This window comes from Trichechus manatus, unplaced genomic scaffold (genome assembly GCF_000243295.1).
Source record: "Trichechus manatus latirostris isolate Lorelei unplaced genomic scaffold, TriManLat1.0 scaffold00121, whole genome shotgun sequence".
NCBI lineage: Eukaryota > Metazoa > Chordata > Mammalia > Sirenia > Trichechidae > Trichechus > Trichechus manatus.
Genome location: NW_004444057.1, coordinates 288,715 through 314,550, shown reverse-complemented (window position 1 = coordinate 314,550; position 25,836 = coordinate 288,715). Strand labels below are relative to the sequence as shown.

The following is a 25,836-nucleotide window of genomic DNA, read 5'->3' as shown; positions in this document are numbered from 1 at the left end:
GAAATTCTTTTATACAGGAAATAGCCTGGGACATACTATAAAAAATACAACTTTAGTTATATATTTGATTTATGAAAGGCTTCTATAAGCTTGGACACACTTAAAAAAGAAAAACTTATTTCTATAACCCACTAAAAGATTAATTCAATGACAAGTGTAAATAATAGAGGTCAGTTAAAGAAATTTTTTTTTTTTAGATAGAAGAGTTCACAAGAAGAGGCATTAATCAATCATCAAATGTAATTTTTTTCCCCTGAAACACAGCAATTTTAGATTGCTGTTCTTTTTGCCTCCTGCTTGCTTCCCATGAAGGATGAAGAGGCAGCTGCAATTGCTGTTTTGTATTGTTAGGTCTTCTTTGTTTACTATTATTAAATTGATTCTTGATTTCAGGTTCATTTTGCTGAAAACCTGGGAGAAGAAAGCAAAAATAATGAAAACTAACTACATACCTAAACAGCATACCAGAGACCTAAATTTCATCTTCTTTAAATCAATATCAAAGGAAGAAATTTAGTTATACCTAGTTAAATAGAATATCTTACAACTTAAAATCTACGTCCAACAGAAAACATTTTGAAGTCACAAAGTTTACATATGGACAATCAATTGAGGGCTACCTAAAAAATGCTATGCTGTCTTATTGACAGTGATACAGAAAAAGGCTGGCTTATTTCCAGCCAACATGGAAAGCTGAAAAAAAAGTGTGGGGGGGAGCATCTTGTATTTTCAAAGAACCATTACTAGCTTATGACATCTGTGCATGGAATAGATATAGCCAGAAAATTCACTTTTTAAAACCAAACCAAAGACATTGGATCTAACAATGCTGATAGCAGAGTTATTTTTAAAAGGTTAATTGATTCTACTTCCTTCTGTTATTGAACAAAAGTTATTATAAGGTAAATTACTAAATCTGCTCAAGTATAAGTCAAAGTTATTTTTTTGCCATAAAACTGCCCTCTTGAAATTCAAGTCTTTATAGTCTCTTATATTATGAGGCACTTCAATTACATTATTTTGAAAAAAAAAAAAAAAAAGTACTGTTTGGGGAAGACACATCAGCCTGAGAAGACATGAATCGATGTATGTCTGGATGCTTAGAGAGAGCTTAGCTGATGAATCCAAAAGAAAAAGGGAGGCAATATACAGTAAAACCTGCAAAAACCAGAACTTGTGGAAGGCAGAAACCTGTCAGAGAAGGAAAACCGAAATAGTTTCTACTAACACTAGCTATAGAAAAGTGTTACGACTGCATCTTATCAGAGGCAGAAAACTTGCAAGACCTGGAAAAACAAGGCTGTCCCATTGAGTTCTGGCTCTGACAGGTTTCATTGTGTATATATATATATTTATTTATTTATTAATCAGTATTTTGTTGTTGGGTGCTATCGAGTAGATTTTCGACTCATAGAGATCCCATGTGACAGAGCAGAACTGCCCCATAGGTTTTCTTGGCTGTATTCTTTACAGAAGTAGAAAGCCAAGTCTTTCTCCTATGGAGCAGCTGGGTGGGTTCAAACTGTCAACCTTCCGGTTAGGAGCTGGGCACTTAACTGTTGCTCCAGTTAGTCAACAATGTCAATAGCCTTTTAAAGATTTCTTTAAAAAGCCAATGTCATAATATTATACAAATGAGTGAAACAGTTTGGGATAAAACTTCCAAAACATCATTGTACACAGATTCAAAGTGTTCCATATCCTGTGCAGATCACATGTGCTCTAGAAATCTGTTATAATACTTAAAAAACTACTCCAGTGATAAAGAGTAAAGACTTTAACTGAAAATCTTTCACTAAAACTGGTATTTGAATAAAGTAATATTTCTAAACTATATGTAAATTTTATATATTATGTAAAAGGAGCCCTGGTGGTGCAATGGTTAAGCACTCAGCTGCTAACTGAAATGTTGTTGGTTCAAACCCACCAGTGAGAGAAAGACCTGGCGATCTTCTGTAAAGATTATAGCCAAGAAAACCCTATGGGGAATTTCTACTTTGTCACATGGGGTTGCTATGAGTTGGAATCAAGTTGATGGTACCTAACAACAACAAAAATATTATGTAAGTTTGTACGTGTAAGTAAATCATAAATTAAATATTTTAAATTTACAAGCTAAGCAAACAAACAAAAAACCTTTTACCTGGATCTTCCCATTGAGAAAATGTGGAACTGCCTACTTAGTTATCCTATGTTTGTGAATACATGGTAAATGTGGCAGATTGCCATGTGTTTGCCAAATGTTGTTTCCTTTTCCTCCTAGGCACACAATTATTCGCCTTGCAGTTAGGTGACGGCATGTAACTGAGTTACGGTTAATGGAATGTGAGGAACAGACCTGGACATAAAAACCTCACATTTAATCCTCCATTATCTCTTTCTCTCCCTCTCCCAACTCCGCCCTAACCACTGGCTGAATGAAGAGAACTCCTAGGACTCTGAGGAGGCAGAGGTTCAAGATGGAAAGAGCCTGCACAGAGCCAACAGACCGTGATGAATAAGAAACAAACCACTGAAATATCGCAGTTATTGGCTACATCTGATAGAGTCTACTACAAATAATACTGAAATTGGTACTGAGAAGTAGAGGTCAGCAGTTTTCAGTGGTAGGTGATAAGAAAATGGATTATTTGAGGCTGGAAATGTGCATATATGCAACCTATGTGCTAAAGAAATAGGTAAAACTGTTTCCAGGGATAACAGGCCACATATCTACCGGGTTTTTAGTGCTAAGTGGTTGAAAAGAATAAAAATATTAGTGTATGCTGGCTGCTGTTGGTTGTGTTTAGCAATGTACTACAAAAAATGAGAAGAGTTCAGGAAAGAACTGGTCAGCTCACATGCAAAAACTAGAGCAAACAAAGTCTAGATATTTGGGAACCTGAGCTTTCGAGAAGCTTCTGGACTCCAAAAAGAGATAAGACTGAGAAAATTTTTGAGCAATAAAAGCCCATAAAGACTCCACCAAGGAGCAGAGAGATTAAAGGTATGGTTGTTGTAAATCCTGCCTCTATGATGTTAATGAGGGAGGATGGGCGGCAGTTGTGTTCCTGAGGCAGGACTCAATCTATAAGATTGGATTGTGTCCTGAGGCAATTTCTTGAGATATAAAAGAGAGAAGTGAACAGAGAGACAGGTGGACCTCATACCACCAAAAAAGCAGTGCCAGGAGCAGAGTGTGTCCTTTGGACCCGGGGTCCCTACGCGGAGAAGCTCCTAGTCCTGGGGAACACTGATGAGAAGGCTGACAGAGAGAGGAAGTCTTCTCCTGGAGCTGACACCCTAAATTTGGACTTTCAGCCTACCTGACTGTGAAGAAATAAATTTCTTTGTTAAAGCCATCCACTTGTGGTATTTCTGTTATAGCAACACTAGATAACTAAGACATACTGTATTCCCTTCTCTTGACCAAATGGAAAATATTTAGGACCTGGTGGAGGAGGGGCCAAAGTGATGAAAGAAGCCTGATTCTTGAGTAACTATGTGGAACAGAGCCCCTCTGCCAATTCACAGTGGATTGAGATGTGAGAAATTTTTATTGTGTTAACCTAGTGAGAGCTGGGGTTGTGTACAGCAGTCAGATTACCCAAATATATTAAAATTCATTTGATTTGTTATTAACTAATCTGAAAATACTTTAAACTTACTTTTAACCTAGAAAGTAATATACTTGTTATTGGTGTTTAATGGTATGGCATTAAATGATTAAGATATAATTTATACAATAATTTACTTAAGAATATGTTTGACTTAATTCAAGACAAATTAAATAGATATAATTTTCCTGATTTTTGTCGGTATCTTTCCCAGTGGCAGGATACAGGGAAAAATCATTTCTCCAATTAAAAAAAAAAAAAAAATTACACTGATAATTATAAGATACTGTTCCTATTTCTGTGAGTACATAATTCATTCAGATTATTAAGTAATCAGAATTTTTTATCCTTCCACTTTAGCAAACCTGTTGCTGTTGCGTGGATTCCAACTCCTAGCTCACCTATAGGACAGAGAAGAACTGCCCCATAGGGTTTCTAAGAAGCAACTGGTGGATTCAAACTGCTGACGTTTTGGTTAGCAGCTGAACTCTTAACCACTTCTCCACCAGGGCTCAGTTGCATACAGAGGTCATGAGTCAATACATACCTGGGATTTTGCTTTTTGGAGCCTGTTCTCTGGAACTTCTAAAAGAAGAAAAATACTATTATGATTTTAAAAGATCATTAAATGCTCTGATCTTAAGATAACATAATAAAACTGATAATAAGCCAGTCAAAACTACTGTGCTCCTCTATCCCAGCTTCAATCAATTAAAAAATTATGAAAATCCTAAGTTTTAGCTACACTGAAGGTTTGCTGAACTCCAATATGAGTCCAGAAACATGAGGAACTTTTCCTCTCACCATCCTTCTAGGGATTCTCTTTGTAACTGAAAAATATCCTATTTTGGGGACCATTTAGATAAAAAATTTCAAAAATCTTCTCATAGGGAAAATGAATCACATAAACAAAAATTAAAATTTACATATTGTGGGAGGGGGAAAAGGTAGTAATGTGTTATTTTCAAATGAGGAAAAAACGTAGCCTTTCGAGGCAGGTTTGGGAGATATAAGTATATATCTTAATTATTTTCAAGGTTCCAAAGATGGCTGTGTATCTTTTCCTTATTCCCACCTCTTTGGAAAATTTCTACATCACATTTTTCTATTTCATTAAGGAATATCCCTGACCCATATTTAACAAAAACAAAAACCAGTTTACTGAAGAAAACAGCTGTTACTGAAAAAATCAGGTAGCCATGATTTTTACACTGAAGTGTGATGATATCCCTATCAGATTAGAATTACATAAGAACTTAAATTTATAGACTTAGAACAGCTATGAAAAGTGGTGGTAAAACAGCAGGGATGGAGAGAGCAGTACCACCAAACATAAAGCAGTCTGGAGAAACTCAAGAGTTAGGGCAGGCAACCTTATATACTGACTTAAGAACACATAGTAGAATGATGTTTTTAATAATGGCCCTGGGTCATCAAGAAAAAAAAAATAATCACATTATTTTCAGAAAGTTTTGTTTAAAAAAGGGAGATTATGTGAGACACTTCCAAATGATTTTCATCATCAACTAACCCAATGTTTCAAAATTTTGATAACTGAAGGGATAAACTTAAATTACCTAGACAAATTATTTGGCTATAACACCTCATTTTGTGATGAGGCTGAATAAATGAGGCACTGCCACATGTGTACTTGGCAAATTAATATAGTCTAATAACAGGATGTGTTGTACAAACTAGAATTCTATATGTGAAAGAGTCTCTCACCCCATTGTTAGAATGTGTAGCTAAATATTCTGAAAATTTTAAAATTAATTTTTTAGTTCTTTAAAAAATCAAGAGCTAATAATTATTTCAGAATAGAAAAACGCTCTTACCTTCTGAAGCTTTTAGATCCAGATAATGAGTGGAAAAATACTGATTCAAACTTCCTGGATTCTGTATTTGGCTTGTTTTTGTCCTCTTTCATAACCCAGTGAGTTTTGAGTGTTTCTTCTTCGGGTAACATTTTTTTTGGGTTTTTTTGTTCCTCTACTGAAGAATGGCAGCTACTCTCCTTCTTTCGTGTCCGTCTGACTTTCCCAATGAAGAAGTCATCATCGCTATCACTATCCTCAGACATGGAAGACTGTTTGTAAAACCTTTCTTCTGTGCTATCATCAAAATACTCCTTCTCTTCCTCATGTAATTCTTCTCCATCACTGTTATCACCAACTGAGCTATTGGATGCTTCCTTTTTTTTGGTTTGACTTAATGTGTTAATTTTTAGGTCAGCCGGTGTCTTCTGGGATGGAGACAAAACTACAGAATCCTCTTCAGAAGGTTTTGTTGGAGAAATTGGAATGTTCATTGCATTGGGTCCATAGTCCATCTTGCCCCTTTTTTCCTTTGCATTATTTATTGGTTTATTTGCCAATATTTTGACTTCTTTCTCTTTCTGCTCACTGAAAATAGTTCCTTCATGCTGCAACTTCTTTTCATCATCATTTGAACACAAAGTTTCCTTGGAACGATTTTCTTCTGAAGCATTTGATGACTTAACTTCAGCAGTATTTTGTCTTGCATCTTTAAAGGCTTTGACAGCAGCTGCATAGATAAATAATACATGATTTGTTTCAGCATTGAAACACAATATAAAAAAAATCACTGTTTCAGCATAATGTTTCTCAAATTGTTTGGAAACATTTAGAAGACAGAAGATTATATTCGTTATGTAAAATGGATTTGAATTAATGGAAATCCTTTACTTCTGAAAAACTTATCATCATCTTAAGACATATTCTCATGTCTTGGTGTTATGAATAATAGTAAAAACTTCACTGAATACAAAAAATACACAATAAAACGGCAACTTTAATTTCAATAGCAATAATGTATTGATAGAGCCCTGGTGGCACAAATGGTTAAGTGCTTGACTGTCAACCAAAATGCTGGTGGTTCAGAACCCACCCAGCAGCTCCATGGGAGAAAGACCTGGCAATCTGCTCCCATAAAGATTACAGCTGCTATGAGTTGGAAATGATTCAATGGTACCTAACAACAACATTGTATTGATATGAATGCAGACTATTATAAATTGTGTTTTTAGGCATAAAAATAAATTATCTTCTAGTCTGCAGCAAAAGCATTTAATTCTGTAAATATATTTTATAACACACATAAATAAAAACTATGTGATTAAGTGGCAAAAACAAAGTAATAAAATAATTACATTAATATTCAGCAAACCAACAGTATTCAATGTTATCATGAATATATATATTTATAAAATTGTTAATCAGAATTTTAATAAAAAAGTATAGATTTCATTTTTCTTCAGACATCATCTACCTTCTGTATTTTCAGGCACTTTCCAACATTTAAAATATTTGAAAGAGATCTATATTTATAATATAAAAATGATCCTCAAGAGGACAAAGAACCATAAAAATATTTACAATAAATAAATGAATAGCCATTTATCCTAAATCACATACTAAAAACATGGTTTTAAAAACATTTAATTCGTACCTTTCAGTGTATCTATTTTTTTCTTCAGAAGAGGGTGTACTGCTAGTCTGGCAATTGCTCTTTCAGTCGCGGTAGAATCTGGCTGCAAATTGAAAAATAAACATATGGGAATAAAGACAACTTGGCACTATTAAAAGTGAATAAAAAAATGTATCAGTCTCTGAGTTAGGGAAAGGGAATTTGTTAATATTCCCATTATATAAGTCATCTATATAATCCATGATAACAACAAATAAAAATCATGTTGACAAAAATATTACTACTTTTGAACAATAAAAAATATCAAGTAATCAACTAATAAATATTCTCTGGGTACTTAATATGCTTCTAGAATTGTGCTAAACAACATGTGTGGTATTTTAAAAAACGTAATATAACCTCTGCTTTCAAAGAACTTAAAACATCTAGTTAAGAAAAATAATACGAAAGAATCAGATAACATATTGGTGTTAATTAAGCTAGGTGATACAAATAATTTATGACTTCTGTGATGTTTGAAATTCCATTTAATGTAGACCTGGAAGTTATCTAATACTATATATTTAAATTTTGAATGTCTACTATCACTGCTGTATTTCCAGTATCTAACAGAGTACCTGGCACACAGCCAACTTTATAAATAGCTGATGACAACTAAATGAGAAGAGATTATATATATAAAATATTTAATGTATGTATAATTAAGACAATTCAGACAATCCTTAAATGTAAGTGTTAACAGGATTAACGGGATAAAACAGACACCAACACTCAGGTAATACATATTGAGGAGGCTTCTGTCTTTTCTATGATTCTACTATCATCTTTATTTCCTATGAACAATTAAAAAAAAAATAACCAAAAAAACCAAACCCGTTGCTGTAGAGTCGATTCCGACTCAGCAACCCTATAGGACAGAGCAGAAATGAGCAGAAATGCCCCATAGGGTTTCCAAGGAACAGCTGGTGGATTTGAACTACCTACTTTTATGTTAGCAGCCAAACACTTAACCACTGCGCCACCAGGGCTCCTTTTAAAAATTAGGAGTAGGAAAATTACATAATTTGAATTTCTATCTTTTGTGCTGAGATCTTCATAATGCAGCTTTATTATGATTTTAAGTGAGGACAAACTCCTTACAAATACACTGGCTGGTTTGTAAACTTGAATGGAGGGGGACTTACAACTTTATTTCCACTAACCTCTAATTGAAACTCAGTGTTTCCTTCAATTATGAATGTTGCTATTAGTAGTACCTGTGACTTTGCCACCAACAGAGATTGCCGATTATCTTTATAATATTACTGATACTGCTGGTATCCTGGGTCACTCAGCGACAAGCTGAGCTACTGAAGCTATGGGTGAAACATACTTGCTGGAGTTTTACAGAAAGGATAGAAGAACTGGAACACAGAACGCTAATAAAGGTTTTTAGGCTGAAGGGATTCAACACAATATATGAAAACAGAGTCATAATCAGAACAGCTTCAGACTTCAGAACAGCAATTCTGGAGGTCAGGAAACAACAGAGTAATTCTAATGCTTCTCAAATTCTGAGGAAAATAATTTCCAGCCTAGAATTACATATACCTAGGAAAAAATAAAAACTTTTGGATATGCAAAGTTTAGAAAAGTTTACATCCTTTGCATATTTTTACCCAAGAAATTCTGCTCACTAAAATGAGGAAGGATACAAAAAATGAGAAGGACATAGGATGTAAGAAACAGGAGAGCCAGGCAAAGTGAATCCCCAGGATGATGGTGACAGGAGATCCTGTGGTGGCAGAATACTTGGTGAGTCTGAATATCTTGAGAGGAGATTTTAATAACTGATGAAAGTTTGGTACTGCACATTAGTGAAAAAACAGAAGAATAACAAAAAAAATAAACACAACAATTAAAAACTGAAGGAAATAAAAATACATAGAAAAGGAAGAGTAATAATCACTCACAACATGACTCACAGTCAAAATAATATAATCACTCAGTGGCCATTTAATCTAAATTTGATTATGATCAACTGATTAATAATAATGAATATATATTAGGGGGATAGAGGGGTAAGGAGGTACATATATGACATAGGAGGCAGAGAAGGAAAGAGATCTAAATCCTTATCTTCCATAGCAGTCAACAACTAATGCTTAAAACTGAGAAGTCAATATAATATCAATACAAAAATCTTGACATGGGCGTAAATTCTATGAAACTCAGCTAAAGTTGGAAGTGAGGAGACAACAGAGGACTGCCATTTCCACAAAAAGAAAAAAAAAAAAACTTTTAGAAATATGTGATTCTCAAAACTGGGGGTCGGCAAACTGTGGCCCCTGGGCTAGTTCTGGGCCTGCTACTTGTATTTTAAATTAAGTTTTATGGGAATATAGTGAAGCTCATTCATTTACATACTGTTTATGGTTGCTCTCATGCCATAATGGCATAGTAGAATAGTTGTAACAGAGACTGTAGGGCCTGCAAAGTCTAAAATGTTTACTATCTGGCCCTTCGCAGAAAGTTTAATGCCTACTTCTAAATTTTGTGCAAGCAGAATCCTGGGGAGGAAAAACTAAAAAAAAAAAAAAAGGAAGGAAAAGAAATTCAGCATGCCTATGGTTAAGTTTAATTTAAAACAAAAACACTGCCATGATAGACTTTTGTTGCCAAACCAAGGCACTAAATATGCTGAACGTATTTTCAGAAGAGTGATACAATTTGAGATTCTGGCTTAATAGAAACAATTTAGTATGCTGCGCAGAAGCAATATGTTTGAACTTTCAGGACTAATCCTAGAACATTTATATTTAAAAATAAAATCAGTGACATGAGAAGCTAGTTTGTGCTGTAAACCTTCATCTAAAGTGCAATTAAAAAAAGAGAAGAAAACAAAATAAAAAAATAATAATATCAGTGACAACAGAAACTACTAGTCTTGACCAATGTTATGCATCCCACAGGAAACTGCCCTTTAGGGTAAGGGAAAAACAAGACACACTAAGAACACTCCAGGAGCAGCTGTTTATCTTTAACTGCTTCTTTTCAGTATACTCCCCCTTGCAGCTACTAAAAATTCACTTGAAAGTTAATCCCGAGTATATGAACATCCGTATATACTGAGTTAATCTCACATGTTTTAGATAGGAAGTTCTGGGAATCCTAAATAGGTTTTGACTAAAATGTATTCACACACAATTGTTCCAAAACAGATCTATTGCTGCTTCCAAATCTCTGCTTTGAAAACTTGCTAAAAACTTTAATTAACTCGGATGTTTCTCCTTCCAAAGCTAGGTCCATCTTTTCAGCTTAGTCATAAAAAGTTTTAGAAGAGCAATAGTGATAACTGCCATGTCTAATGTTGACTCCAGGTAATAGTGTTTTGTTAGAAATCATTTTTTATCACTGAGTTTATTTAGCAAAGCTATTTCTATGCCTTGGGAGATATCCCAGATTAACTACGATTTAATGACCTGGTTTCAGTAAATTCTATCAAACACAAAGGCTCTAGAGTAAGATTTTCAATTCTTCAATTACGTACTAATCTAATGAATGAAGATATTACTCTTATTTGTTATATATGTCTTCCTCTATAACTGCGGTTTTATGCTGCAACCTTTGTGGAGGACTTATTTGGGGAGTGTCTTAGTTATCTAATGCTGCTGTAACAGAAATACCACAAGTGGATGGCATTAACAAAGAGAAATTTATTTCCTCACAGTTAAAGTAGGCTAAAAGTCCAAATTCAGGGCATCAGCTCCAAGGGAAGGCCTTTTCTCTCTGTTGGCCTTCTTCTCTTCGGTGTTCCCCCGGACTAGGAGCTTCTCTGCGCAGGGACCCCGGTCCAAACGACACGCTCTGCTCCCAGCACTGCTTTCTTGATGGTATGAGGTCCCCCAACTCTCTGCTTGCTTCCCTTTCCTTTTATCTCTTGAGAGATAAAAGGTGGTGCAAGCCACACCCCAGGGAAACTCCCTTTACATTGGATCACGGATGTGACCTGGGGTAAAGGTGGCATTACAATCCCACTTGAACCCTCTTAAACATAAAATTACAATCACAAAATGGAGGCCAACCACACAATTCTGGGAATCATGGCCCAGCCAAATTGATACACACATTTTTTGGGGGACATAATTCAAACCATGACAGGCAGAATACCAGGTTAATAAAAAGTGAGATTGATTTAAAAAAAGGGCATTGCATTATATAATCCCAGGAGTACCACTGACACTGTAGTTGTCACAACTGGAGTTGTGCAGTAAATAGCCAGTGCAGCCATGTGTATCAGCAGTGAGTTGGAAGAACACAGAGGTTTGGGTCTACAAGGTATGTAAAATTGGTATGTGACTACTCAAATATAAAATTTAATTAAAAAAACAAACAAACAAAACCAAACCCGCTGCTGTTGAGTCGATTCCAACTCATAGCACCCCACAGGGTTTCCAAGGAACGGCTGGTAGATTCGAAATGCCAATCTTTTGATTAGCAGCCGAGCTCTTAACAACTGATAAAATTGAACAGTGATAACCAATCAGGTATGATTACTTAACAATCTAATATGTAGAATTAGGTACTGCTGCTGTTAGTTGCTGTTGAGATGGCTCTGACTCATGGTGACCTTTGTATAATACAATAGCGACCTTTTGTATAACATTTACATGATCCTTGTTATGTTTCAGTCCATTATTTCTGCTATTGTGTCAATCCATCTTATTGAGGTTACCCTCATTTTTGCTGATCCCCTACTTTAGAAAACATGATTTTTTTTCTATCAACTGGTCTTTTTTGATGAAGTATCCAAAGTTAAGCGAGCCAAAGCCTTGCAATCCTCACTTCTAAGGAGCATTCTGGTTGTATTTCTTCTAAGACTGATTTGTTCGTTCTTCTGGCAGTCCACTAACACCAATATTCTTCACTAACACCACAATTTGAATGTATCAATTCTTCTTCTGTATTGCTTTTTCATTGTCCAGCTTTTGCATGCATATGAGGAGATGGAAAAGAACATGGCTTGGGTCAGGTGCACCTCACTCATCAAAGTGACATCCTTGGTTTTTAAAAAATTTTAAAGAGGTTTTTTGCAGCATATTTGACAAGTGCAATATGCCATTTCTTGACCGTTGTTTCCAAGGATACTGGAGTACTGATTCAAGTAGAATGAAATCCTTGACAACTTCAATTTCTTCTTCATTTATCATGATGTTGTTTGTAGGTCCAGTTGTTAAGGATTTTTGTTTTCTTCACATTCAGGTGTAATCTATACTAAAGGCTACAGTCTTTGACCTTGATCAGTAAGTGCTTCAAGCTGTCTTCATTTTCAGCAAGCAAGGCTGTGTGACCTACGTATCTCAGTTGTTAATGATTCTTCCTCCAATTCTGATGCCACATTCTTCTTCATATAGGCTAGCTTCTCTGATTACTTGCTCAGTATACAGATTGAACAAGTAAGGTGAAAGGATACAACCTTGCCACACACCTTTTACAATTCTGAACCAAGAATTATATATACCACAGCTTTAGGATCTACAATCATATTATCTTTATAAATCCAATCTTTATTTTTGGGGGTTGGCATAAAAATGATAACATCAGTAAATTATGTGCTGCAATACTGTATGTAGTGCATATTACTAATGATATTATATTAAAAAAAAAGGACAGTGTGCTTCATCAGAACTCGAGTATGTCAGGGACTACCTGTATACATGATGAGAATGTGGCTTATTCAGGAAAAGTATGAGGTTTGGGAATATGACTTTCTGTTATCACTCCACACCAGAGAACACAAATCTGGGCAAGTTTTAAATAGTCATAAATACAAAACCTAGTTTATACTATGTGGCAGTGTCTGTGTCTTCAACAGTGACTCAAATAAACACTGCTCCACAAGTAGGAATGCAATTCTGTTTAAAAACAATGGATTAAAAATAGATGGCTTCTCACATTCCTATTCATTTAGCTGGGAATCCATTTAACAAAAATGTTTTCTTGTAGGTATTTGCCATACCTACTTTGTACCATAATGGTATTTCAGTATATATATTTCAAAATGAGAACAATAAACAAGGCTCCAGGAATTGATGAAATACCAATTAAGATGTTTCCACAAATGGATGCGATGCTGGAAGCATTCACTTGTCCACGCCAAGAAATCTGAAGACAGTTACCTGGCCAATCAACTGAAGAGATCCATACACGTGTCTATCCCAAAGAAAGGTGATCCAAGAGAATGTGGATATTATTGAATAATACCATTAATATCACATGAAATTAAAATTATGCAGAAGATAATTTAAAAACAGTTGTAACAATACATCTACAGGGAACTGCCAGAAAGTCAAGCCAGATTCAGAAGAGGACATGGAGCGAGGGATATCATTCTGATGTCAGATGGATCTTGGCTGAAAGCCAAGTTAATAACAGTATTACTTGTAATAACCCCAAACTGGGAACAACTGAAATGTCTATCAACAGTAGAGTGGATAAATACATTGTGGTATAGCCACTCTGTAATACTGTACGGCAATGAAAACAAACATATTACTATTACACACAAAAGCATGGGAGAATTTCAAAAACACTACCGAGTAAATAAAGACAGATACAACAGAATACACAATGTACAATTCCATACAGACAGTTCAAAAACAGACGAAACTAATCAAGAATACCAGAAGGGTGTTTACCTGTGTTTTATTGACTATGCAAAGGCATTCGACTGTGTGGATCATAACAAATTATGGAAAACATTGTGAAGAATGGGAATTTCAGAAGATTAATTGTGGTGATGCGGAACCTGTACATAGATCAAGAGGCATTTGTACAAACAGAACAAGGGGATACCGTGTGGTTTAAAGTCAGGAGAGGTGTCAGTGTTGTATCCTTTCACCATACTTATTCAATCTGCATGCTGAGCAAGTAACCCGAGAAGCTGGGCTATATGAAGAAGAACACAGTATCAGGACTGGAGGAAGACTCATTAACAATCTGTGATATGCAGATGATACAACCTTGCTTGCTGAAAGTGAAGAGGATTTGAAGCACTTACTGATGAAGATCAAAGACTACAGCCTTCGGTATGGATTACACCTCAACATAAAGAAAACAAAAATCCTCACAACTGGACCAATAAGCAACATCATGATAAACAGAAAATACTGAAGTTTGTCAAGGACTTCATTTTACTTGGATCCACAATTAACATCCATGGAAGCAGCAGTCAAGAAACCAAAAGACACATAGCATTCGGCAAATCTGCTGCAAAAGACCTCTTCAATGCATTAAAAAGCAAAGATGTTACCTTGAGGACTAGGGTGCGCCTGACCCAAGCCATGGTATTTTCAGCTGCCTCATATGCATGCAAAATCTGGACAATGAATAAGGAAGACCAAAGAACTGATGTCTTTGAATTATGGTGTCGGGTGAAGAATATAGAATATACCATGGACTGCCAGATTGAACAAACCTCTCTTGGAAGAAGCACAGCTAGAATGTTCCTTAGAAATGAGGATGGTGAGACTTCATCTCACGTACTCTGGACATTTTACCAGGAGGGGCCAGTCCCTGGAGAAGGACATCATACTTGGTAGAGGGTCAGAGAAAAAGAGGAAGATACTCAGTGTGATGTTTTGACACAGTGGCTGCAACAATGGACTCAAACATAGCAAAGACTGTGAATGGTGAGTATCGGGCAGGGTTTTACTGTGTTGTGCACCGGGTCATTATGAGCTGGAACCAACCTGATGGGGTCTAACAACAACATTTCAAAATGTTACCTCCTGTTTCTAATATTTACAAACTTGAAATTTTGATAAAGTTGGTTACCCAACACTGCGGCCAAATATCTTGCAGAATGAACTACTCCTGTTATACTTAAACATGAAAAACGTCAGTTGTTTAAGAATACTTAACAAAATATTAAAAAACATAATATGGAAGTATTATAAAAAGTTTGCTAAGTATGAGAGAGTATATGAAATATTTAAATTTTTGGCAAGACAGATCTAAACACTGAGGATAAACACTGTCATTTTTATATCTGTTGCAATAAGGACTTTGAAGGGGGACTAAAATGCATTACCAGAATGTCTGGAAAGGCTTTTTATTACAGAAATGAGAAAAAACAAGATAAGCGACTCACTTGAAGTCATGCAACCAGTGGCAAGGCAATACTAGTTAGAATGCAGGGAACTTAGAAATTTAAGCCTTGTCCCTCTATGGACAGGAATCTTTGCAAACAGAGGGTGAGTTTGTAACTGATAACAAGGTTATTACCAATCACTTCTTAGTAGTGCATCTAAATTGTTAGCCTACAGAGAAAAGGCACATATTATGATGAAGTACTAATACCACTCCTATAATAATGAGAATCGAGGCTTTCACTGAAATAAAAATTACTTAATCAAATCATTCATCAATGTCAGAATGCACTGTGTACAGGAGTTTTACATCCTTAGAATATATCTGGTTCTTCAAAAGTCCTCATATTTAGCTGTTAGATGGTTTTAATAAATTCATATTTGTACTTGATTTGCCAATCTGAGTAGCTTATGATCTGGGAAGCTGTCATGGATTGAACTGTGACCCCAAAAATGTTTGTCAACTTGGCTAGGCCATGATTCCCAGTATTGTGTGCCAGTCCTCCACTTTGTGATCTGATGTAACCATCGTATGTGTCGTATATCCTAACCTCTATGATATTAATGAGGCAGGGTTAGAGGCAGTTATGTTAATGACACAGGGCACAGTCTACAGGATTGGGTTATATCTTGAGTCAAATTCTTTTGAGATATAAAAGAGAGAAGAAAGCAGAGAGGAGCGAGACCTCATTACCACTAAGAAAGAAGAGCCAGGAGTGGACTGCGTCCTCTGGACCTGGGGTTCCTGTGCTGAGAATCTCATAGACCCAGGGGAAGACTGATACCAAGACACATGGAGATCTCCAAGGAATGCCAGGCCCACAGATGCTGAGAAAGGAGATAAGGACCTTCCACCAGAGCCGATAGAGAGAGAAAGCCTTTCTCTGGAGCTATTGCCCTGAATTTGGACTTCTAGCCTACTAAACTGTGCAAATAGATTTCTCTTTGCTAAAGCCATCCACTATGGTATTTCTGTTACAGCAGCACTAGATAACTAAGACAGGAGCAGATAAATATTCTAATGGGAAAAAATGTGCAAACGGAAAAACTGTTATTGACATACATGTTAGTTACAGCCTTTATAAATTTTGTTCCTAAAAAAAATGAAAAAATGTTATACATGTAGATCTTAAAATGTCTAATTTAAAAATAAGAAAGTCTTAGTTAAAAGTAGCAAATTTTATAAATTACAGCAAGCATTTATAGGTTTTTTTTATTCCTAAGTTTAAATGTTAAATTTAACATTTTAAGCCTTTTTTTTAAAAAAAAATTTATTCTTAAGAAAGCAATTTAAAAAGCTTTCATTTAAATTTTAAATTCAAATTTTAACAAGGACTAAAGGAGATATAGGCCAAAGATTTTATCTAACAATTAGATTAACATTCAGATTTGACTGCCAAGATTAGTCAGTTAGGAACAAGCTGGTAGTCAAAACTAGGTTTCTTAATTTAGTATTCCTGAAGTTTCCTTCTCAACTATTTGAGATAATGTTCCCTTATCTTGTCATCCAAACCCAGATGCTTTTTATACTATAAACTGTAAAATTTGCTACATTTTTAGAGTACATCTGCATTTTGATTTAGGCACTGGGTTAAGCGCAAGAATCACAAAAGTAAGTAGAGCAGTCCCTTCTCTCTCTCCTGGCCATCTTCCTTTCTCGCTTACTTTCTCCCTCTTTATATTTTAACCCGTTTTCAAAGAGTTGACTCTGACTCATAGTGACCCCACAGGACAGAGGAGAACTGCCCATAGAGTTTTTAAGGAGCAGCTGGTGGATTCGAACTGCCGACTTTTTGGTTAGCAGCCAAGCTCTTAATCACTGTGCCACTAGGGCTCTGCTCTTTATATTCAATGAACCCTTACCATGTTAAGGCATGGTCTTACACATAAAGACATAGTCTTTATGTTTGGGGGCTCACAATCTTACTCCAATTTAAAAGGGCAAGACAAATGCACAGAGTTAACTAATACAAGGCAGAATGTGATAAACTTTAAAGGAGAGAGAGAATGTTATGTAGGTTTACAGAAGGAATTCAAATACAGTGATACATCTTAAATTTACATAAACTTGTTTTGAAGCTTAAAAGGCGCCGTAGTCTCTATGAACAGTTTTTACACCCGCATGAAAAAAGACTTCACAATATTGGGAGGTATGAGAAAAACCACAGCTCTCCTTATTTAAGGTTAACAAAATGTTCACTGTGGAAAATTCTCAGGAAAACTGGTTTTCACACACCTCTAGTTATTTCCATTTCGAATAAATTAAATAAAAAAGGGAAAACGGAAAAATGTTATTTTGGAATATGGGTATTTATTGAGAACACAAAAGCATTTGGTGTTCAATTTTGAAAAGAATTTTGAGAATGTACCTGTGAATGTAAACAATAGTCTAAATATGAAAAAGATCTCTTACCTGTAATGTTCAATTTCTTTGAAATGTCTAGAAACAAACTGACTTTAAATGAACCAGAAGAAGTCGAATGTTAGTAGCAATACTTTTAATATAAAACCAAAACCCACTGCCGTTGATTCCAACTCATAGTGATCCTACAGGACACAGAAGAATTGCTCCACAGGGTTTCCAAGGAGCGGCTGGTGGATTCAAATTGCCGACCTTTTGGTTAGCAGCTGTAGCTCTTAACCACTGTGACACCAGGGCTCCACTGGGTTTCATTTCAATTCTAGGTTTTTATCTGAAGATATAAATCAGTACATTAATACTTGTATTTATTTGAAAAAAAATAGAAATATCATAGGAAACAGACCATTAAACTGGCTCAGAAGAACTGTGACAAACTAAGCATGGTGGGGTTAGTAGGGGGAGGAAGGGTGATGGCATTGAGTGTCAGGCAAGAATTGGAAAACAGAATACAGCTGAAGGTCAGGATGGGGTGTTCCACAATGGCATCAAATTTCTAGAAGAAAAATGGAAAATGGTGAGGACACATAGAAAGCAGAAGTTCCGAAGACAAATTTGGCCCACTATGTTCTCTCTAAAAAGCCCTGGTGGTGCAGTGGTTAAAAGCCCTTGGCTGCTGACCGAGAGGTCAGCGGTTTGAGCCCACCAGCTGCTCTGTGGGAGAAAGATGTAGGAGTAAGCTTCCATAAAGATTTACAGCCTTGGAAACCCTATGGGGCAGTTCTACTCTGTCCTATAGGGTCACTATGAGTCGGAATTAACTCGACCACAGTGGGTTTGGTTTGGTTTTGGATATTCTCTCTTGAGAGATTATGAGAATTTTCACAGCTATTATCGTAGATCATGGACCACTTCCATCAATTTGACTTTCATGAAAGAATGAAGTAAATGGATGGATAATAGGTAAGGCAACTTTTTCAGGAAGATGATAATCTACACACAACAAAGACAAGCACATACACAGGCATGGACATATTAGCCATTTGTAGCCATTTACACAAAAAGTTTACCAAGAACTATGCCTGGCTGCCTGCCTATCTACCTACCTGAAGAAGGCATGCAATACTTCCTGTGAGTCCTGAACTATTACATATTTATCTGTTTATTATCTATCTCCCAGTTCCAAAAAGCATTTAAAAGAGTACAAATATACAATGCAGTAAGGTAGTATCAAAAGTAGGCAGTAAGTACTTTCTATAAAAGTAGGTAGAAACTATGAGAAGGGAGGGAAAAAGGAGAGTGAATACACTAATCATAATGGAAAGGACTGCTAAACTGGATTAATTAAAATTAGGAAGTTCTTTTCATCAAATGAAATCACTAAGAGAGTAAAAAGCCATGCCAGGAATCAAAGTAGATACTTCCAACCTGCAAAGAGCTCATCTAAGAATACATAAAGAACACTTAAAATCACTAAGAAAACAAGCCAATTAAAAACTGAGCAAAAGATATGAAAAGACATTTCACAAAAAAGGTGACATGCAAATTGTCAACCAAAATGATGACATGCTATTGGAAAATTTAAATTAAATTTAGAAATTATTATATATCCACTAGATGTCTAAAATGAAACGTACTAGCAATACCAACTAGAACTCTCATATACTGCAGGGAGGAGTGTATACTAGTGTATCCACTTTGGAAAACTGTTTGGCAGTATCTACCAAATTGGGCACATGCATGTTCCAAGACCAAATAAGTCCACTGTTAGGTATATTCCCGAGAGGAATGTGTAAGTCAGTGTCCCAAAAGATATGTATAAGAATGTTAATAACAGTATTACTTGTAATAACCCCAAACTGGAAACAACTGAAACGTCTATCAACAGTAGAGTGGATAAATACATTGTGGTATATTCACTCTGGAATACTGTACGGCAATGAAAACAAACATATTACTATTACATACAAAAGCACGGGAGAATTTCAAAAACACTACTGAGTAAATAAAGACAGATACAACGGAATACACAGTGTACAATTCCATTTATGTAAAGTTCAAAAACAGATGAAACTAATCAAGATGTTAGAGGTCAAGACAGTCGTTACTTTGGTGGGGGAGAGGTATGACTGGGAGAAAGCATATCGGGGACTTCCGGCAGTATACTTCCTAATTAGATGGTGGTCACCTAATAATTAACTCATCACGTGGAAGAATATGTGGATGTTGGTGGATGTGTTAATAACTAGGCCAATCTGATTCTGTTTAAGCTTTAATTAAAATGGAGCATATAATGAGGGTGGTGTCCAACATGCATGTCTCAAAAGCCTGCATACGTCTGTGGATTAAGCACATTTCCGGCATGAGAGTTTTTAACAGGTAATAGGAGGAGAGGGCCAAATCAGTTATATGATTCAGTGTTCAAAAGATAAAAACAGATGAATGGTTTGGAAATATTAATGTTTTGTCATCATTTACATTTTTCTTGTCCTATGTTGAATACAGAGCACTTGACTCATCAAAAAAGACAGAACCTTCTTATCAGCTATTTGACCAAAAGGCTGAGTCCACAGTTCGGGGACCAGGAGGCTTTTCAGTTTTTGTTGAACTCTTGTCTTGTGATGCCATGATTCTAAAATGAAGTCTTGTATACACGTAACAAAACAAAAAACAAATCTTTTGCCCTTGAGTAGATTCCGACTCATAAAGACCCTACAGGACAGAGCAGAACTGCCCTACAGGGTTTCTAAGGAATGGCTGGTGGATTCAAACTGCCGACCTTTTGGTTAGCAGCCATACTCTTAACCACTGCACCATCAGGGCTCCTCTTTCGTTTGAACCTTTGGTTTTGTAGGCAGAGACTTGGGTTTAGATCTTGGACCTGCCATTTTCTACTGATTGACTATGGGTAATTTTTTTTTTTTTTACTTTTCTGGGACTGTTGTCTCATCTGTAAATGAGGCTATTATCACTTTCCCTGAAAGGTAACATATGTAAATGACCTAACGTGTGTCAGACCAGACAATTGGTAGATGTTAAAAAATATTTGCTTCATCTTATATCCTCTAGCTGGTTTATATAACTGTCTTTTATTTTCTACTAGATTACATATTCTCTAGAAAATATACTGTGTCTTCTATTTCCTTCATATCCTACATAGTGCCAGCTGAGTGCTATGCATGCAACAGATGCTGATGAACTGGAAAGTTCATGGAATTCTGGCAATAATGTCAGAGTTCTAGTCCCTACTCTAAACATTTATCATATAAACGTTAGCAAGCTAATTAACCTTTCGTCCTCCTTTCGTCATTTGAAAAATGAAGACATTACTACACAACCATGCACACTTTCTATCTGAGAGGACTGTTAAGAAAGTTAAGATAAGAATGTATATGGAAATACTAGGCTAGCTGTAAAATGTTACACAATTTGTTCTGCTCTCTTTGGGTGGTCAAACAGCCCCAAATATGTAGAGCTCTATGTAAAAACTTACTTCCTATTTCATTATCTTTCACTGAGCTCCCTTCCTGTGACAGATTAAAAAATAATCACTTGTTTCTGCATGACATTTTGCTGCTAATCTTACTTTTGTTTTAGAGGTTTTATTTTCTCACTTTGATACCGAAAACCCTGGATACAATGGAAGGAAATCATAAATAAAATAGCAACGAAACAGCTGAAATCAAGCAGCTGGCAAGGACTCTGAAATGATTCTTAGGAGGGAAGTCTGACTTGGCCAACACCATAATTCAAAGGCGTCAGTTCTTCCTCGGTCTTCTTTATTCATCATCTAGCTTTAGCATGCATATGAAGCAATTGAAAACATCATGGCTTGCGTCAGACCCACTTTAGTTTTCAAGGTGACATCTTTGCTTTCCAACACTTTAAAGATGTCTTTTGCAGCAGATTTGCCCAATGCAATGTGTCTTCTGATTTCTTGACTGCTGCTTCCGTGGGTGTTGACTGTGGATCCAAGTAAAATGAAATCCTTGACAAACTTCAATTTCTGCTTTATTTATCATGATGTTGCTTACTGGTGCAGTTGTGAGGATTTTTGTTTTCTTTATGTTGAGGTGTAATCCATACTGAAGGCTGTAGTCTTTGATCATCATCAGTAAGTGCTTCAAATTCTCTTCACTTTTGGCACGCAAGGTTGTGTCATCTGCGTATTGCAGGCTGTTAATGAGTCTTCCTCCAACCCTCGTGCCCTGTTCTTCTTCATACAGTCCAGCCTCTTGGGTTATTTGCTTAGCATACCGACTGAGTAAGTATGGTGAAAGGATACAACCCTGATACACACCTTTTCCTGACTTTGAACCAGGCAGTATCTCCTTGTTCTGTTCGAACGACTGCCTCTTGGTTCATGTACAGGTTCCTCATGGGCAAAATTAAGTGTTCTGGAATTCCTACTCTTCACAATGTTATCCCTAATTTGTTATGATCCACATGGTTGAATGCCTTTGCATAGTCAGTAAAATGCAGGTAAAGATCTTTCTGGTATTCTCTGATTTCAGCTAAGATCTATCTGACATCAGCAATGATATCTCTCGTTCCACGTCTTCTTACAAACCCATCTTGAATTTCTGGCAGTTCCCTATTGACGTACTGCTGCGATCACTTTTGAACGACCTTCAGCAAAATTTTACTCTGTGTGATATTAATGATATTGTTCAATAATTTCTTCATTGTTGGATCTCCTTTCTTTGGAATAGGCACAAATACGCATCTTTTCCAGTCAGTTGGTCAGGTAGCTGTCTTCCAAATTTCTTGGCAGAGATGAGTGAGCACTTCCAGTGCTGAATCCGTTTGTTGAGACATCGCAACTGGCATTCAGTCAATTCCTGGAGCCTTACTTTTTGCCAATGCCTTCAGTGCAGCTTGGACATCTTCCTTCAGTACTACTAGTTCTTGATCTTATGCTACCTCTTGAAATGGCTGAATGTCAACCAATTCTTTTTGGTACAGTGACTCTCTGTATTCCTTCCATCTTCTTTTGATGCTTCCGAAGTCATTTAATATTTTCCCTATAGAATCCTTCAATATTGCATCTTGAGGCTTGAATTTTTTCTTCAGTTCTTTCAGATTGAGAAATGCTGACCATATTCTTCCTTTTTGGTTTTCTAACTCCAAGTTACAATAGATACTTTAAAATTTAACATGCCTAGTATCAATTATCAAAACTTGCCTGCCAGCTTGTCTTACTGTGATGGTTTGTATGGTGCCATGAGGCCGGAATCTATGCCATCATGAGTATTCCAAATACCAGGAGGGTCATCCGTGATGGACAGATTTCAGAAGAGCTTCCAGATTAAGACAGACTAGGAAGAAAGGCCTGGAGATCTACTTTCTAAAATTAGTTAATGAAACCCTGTGGATCACAATAGAACATTGTCTGATTTGCTTGCTTTGGGCATGCCATCAGGAGGGATCAATTGCTAGAAGAGGACATCAAGTTTGGTGAAGCAGAGCACCAAGAAAGGTATGGGAGATCCTCAATGAGATGGACTGGCACAACAGCCACAACGACGGACTCGAACATGCTGGTGATTGTGAGGATGATGCAGTGCTGGGCAATGTTTCATTCTGTTGTACATAAGGTCGCCATAAGTCAGAGTCTACTCAATAGCAGTTAACAACAGCAGTATCAATCAATTGTAAAGAATAAGTGCTAGTATACATAAATGCAGAATCAGTACATTTTAAGACTGGAAAAGACCTTAAATACCATCCAGTTTAACTACTTTGATGCTTGAATTTTCCCTCAAATAGCTATTCTCAACTCTTGAGATTTTAATGTTCAACAACCTCTCATATCTCTGTGAGGGTAATTAATAGTTACAGCCATGAACTACTATTAATATGAGTGAACTGATGATAAGGTTTGTTAGAAAGGAGGAAAAGAGTAAAAAACTATACAGTATCTCCACCAAGTATTCTTTCACAATACACATTTTACCAAGATAAACCATATCCTTGGTCATGACACAAATCTTAACAAATTTAAAAAAAAAAAAAAAAACACAAAAAGTATGCTTTCAGATCATAACAAAATTAAACAAGAAAATAATTAATAAAAAGATAACTGGAAAACCCCTGTTTGGAAATTATATAGCACACTTCTAAATAAATCATGGGTCAAAGAACTAGTTCTAAGGGAAATTATAAATATTTTAAACTTAAAGAAAAGAAAAATACAATATATCAAAACTTACGGGATGCAGCTAAAATAGTGCTTAAGGGGAAATCTGTAGCATTAAATGCTCATGTAGAAAATAAGAAAGATCTAAAACCAGTAATTTAAACTTCCACATTAGGAAACTAGAAAAGAACAAATTAAATACAAAGCAGAACAATGGAAAGAAACAATACAGATGAGAAATCAATGAAAGTGAAAACAGAAAAGCAGTTAACAGAAAAATCAATGAATCCAAAAACTATTCTAAAGTGGAATTGACTTGTATAAATATTAGCAACGTGAGTGGCAATGAAAAAGGAGATACAGTAAAGGAGACGTAGCATGGTTAACTCCAAAGAGCAGATGATCTGGTTAAAAGTTCTGACTTTGCCATATAAAAGTGGTATCTCATGCAACTCTTCTTGAGCTTCATTTGTAAAAAAGGGATAAAACTAATCTTTCACAGGGATAATACAGGAATTCATATTCATGAAAATGCTTTGAAAAGATTAATAATAAAGATTTTTTGTTTTAACTGTTAAGATTAATAGACTAATTGTTATCTAACATACGCAATGACACAGTAAGTCCAACATACCTTTAAGGACCTTGAAGGTGTGATATCACAGCAAAGCAAAATTCATAAATTACCATAAAATATTTTTCAGTGGCAATTCTGAAGCTCAAGTAGGAAAATCACAATATATTAATAATAATTGGTTTCTTGATAAGTGTTCAAGGAAAACGATGACACACAAAAAAAAAATGAAGAATTTTTCATAAAACAATCAGTTGCAGATATACCTTTTTGCAGATTTTTTCAAAGTTTATGTCATCACCAAGAGCAGACTTAGTTACTACATCAGGTCTCAATTCCTGTGAAAGAATAAAACAAAACTTTTAGTTATGAGTCTAATTTTAAACAGCCATTACTACTATGAGTAAAAATTCTTCCCATGTTTCACAATAAGAAACTTGTTATTAAATAACATCTTAATTTTTAGAAGAGAATAATTCCTATCACAGTAAGAATTTTCATGCTACCACAAAAATCAAGGCAAAATAACTTCAGGAGCTAATCTTCCTAAGATAATTAACTATATTGAGAGTTCATGGAAGACACAAAACTCAAATGTGTGCCGTAAAATTGAGACTAATTTATCTAGATTTATTTAAAAAAATTAAAAAACACAGAAAAGGAGAAAGAAAAATAAAATTACTGGCAGTGTTTACATGGTTACAATTTTTGTATACACCCCTCTGAAATTTTCTCTAAAATACAGAAAAACCTGCAGAAGCCGGAACCTGTGTAAGGTGGAAACCTGTCAGAGAAGGAAAATTCAAATATTTTCCACTAAAACAAGAGATAAAAAAGTGGTAAGACTGTACCCTGTCAAAGGCAGAAAACTTGCAAGACCCAGAAAAACAAGGCAGTCCCATCAAATTCCGGCTCTCACAGGTTTCACTATAATTTAAGCTTGATATGAATTCCACTAAGGGCATGAGGAACGATTTTAGATCAGACAAATATGAAGTTTTTCTATTTTAATGGTTATCAAGTTATTTTAACATGCATGAAAAATAAACGTTTGCATGGTTTAATTTATAATATTTTTTACAAAAAAGCTAAATAAAAAATTTAGATAGTTGATTTTAAAACAACATTGAGTGACAGTAAGGTAGATATGTCATATGACAAAAACTGTGAAGGTATTACATTAAAATGATATTTAAATTATATTTTAGACAAAAACAAAATCATACCACTTTGTAAACTGGCTTTTTCAATTAGAGATAGGCTAAATGTATATCCATTTTTTTCATTCTTTCAACATGTCTGCCTTTAGTTTCTGATTTTTGATCTTTTTATAAATACGAATATGATAACATCCTTGTACATATTAGTTTGTGTATTTGTATACTTCCTTCTGAAAAATTCCCACAGATTCTGCATTAAAGCAGTGTGTGCTTTTGGAAAGAGAGTGGAATGGAAAATAATAAAATACTGATAATGATGGTCTAACAGCTAAAAGATTAGAAAACACTAAAAATACAAACCTGATTTCATTTTGTATACATGAATACAAATGTGAAAAATGTATATATAAAACAAATCTATATAAACAATTA

The 25,836-nt window shown here is 35.5% G+C and overlaps 1 protein-coding gene across 2 annotated transcripts in view; it reads right to left on the bottom strand.

Moving 5' to 3' along the window:
• Positions 1-6: 6 nt before the first annotated feature.
• SRFBP1 (serum response factor binding protein 1) overlaps positions 7-25,836 on the bottom strand; it is an 80,500-nt gene continuing 54,670 nt past the window's right edge. For both annotated transcript variants that reach the window (XM_023738663.1, XM_004384265.2), the window contains 5 exons: positions 24,511-24,582; positions 7,065-7,146; positions 5,432-6,140; positions 4,144-4,181; positions 7-411 (listed from right to left, as the gene is read on the bottom strand). In XM_023738663.1, coding sequence (XP_023594431.1) covers positions 227-411; positions 4,144-4,181; positions 5,432-6,140; positions 7,065-7,146; positions 24,511-24,582 — 1,086 coding nt within the window. In that variant the 3' untranslated portion in view covers positions 7-226. The remainder of the gene's footprint in view (positions 412-4,143; positions 4,182-5,431; positions 6,141-7,064; positions 7,147-24,510; positions 24,583-25,836) is intronic.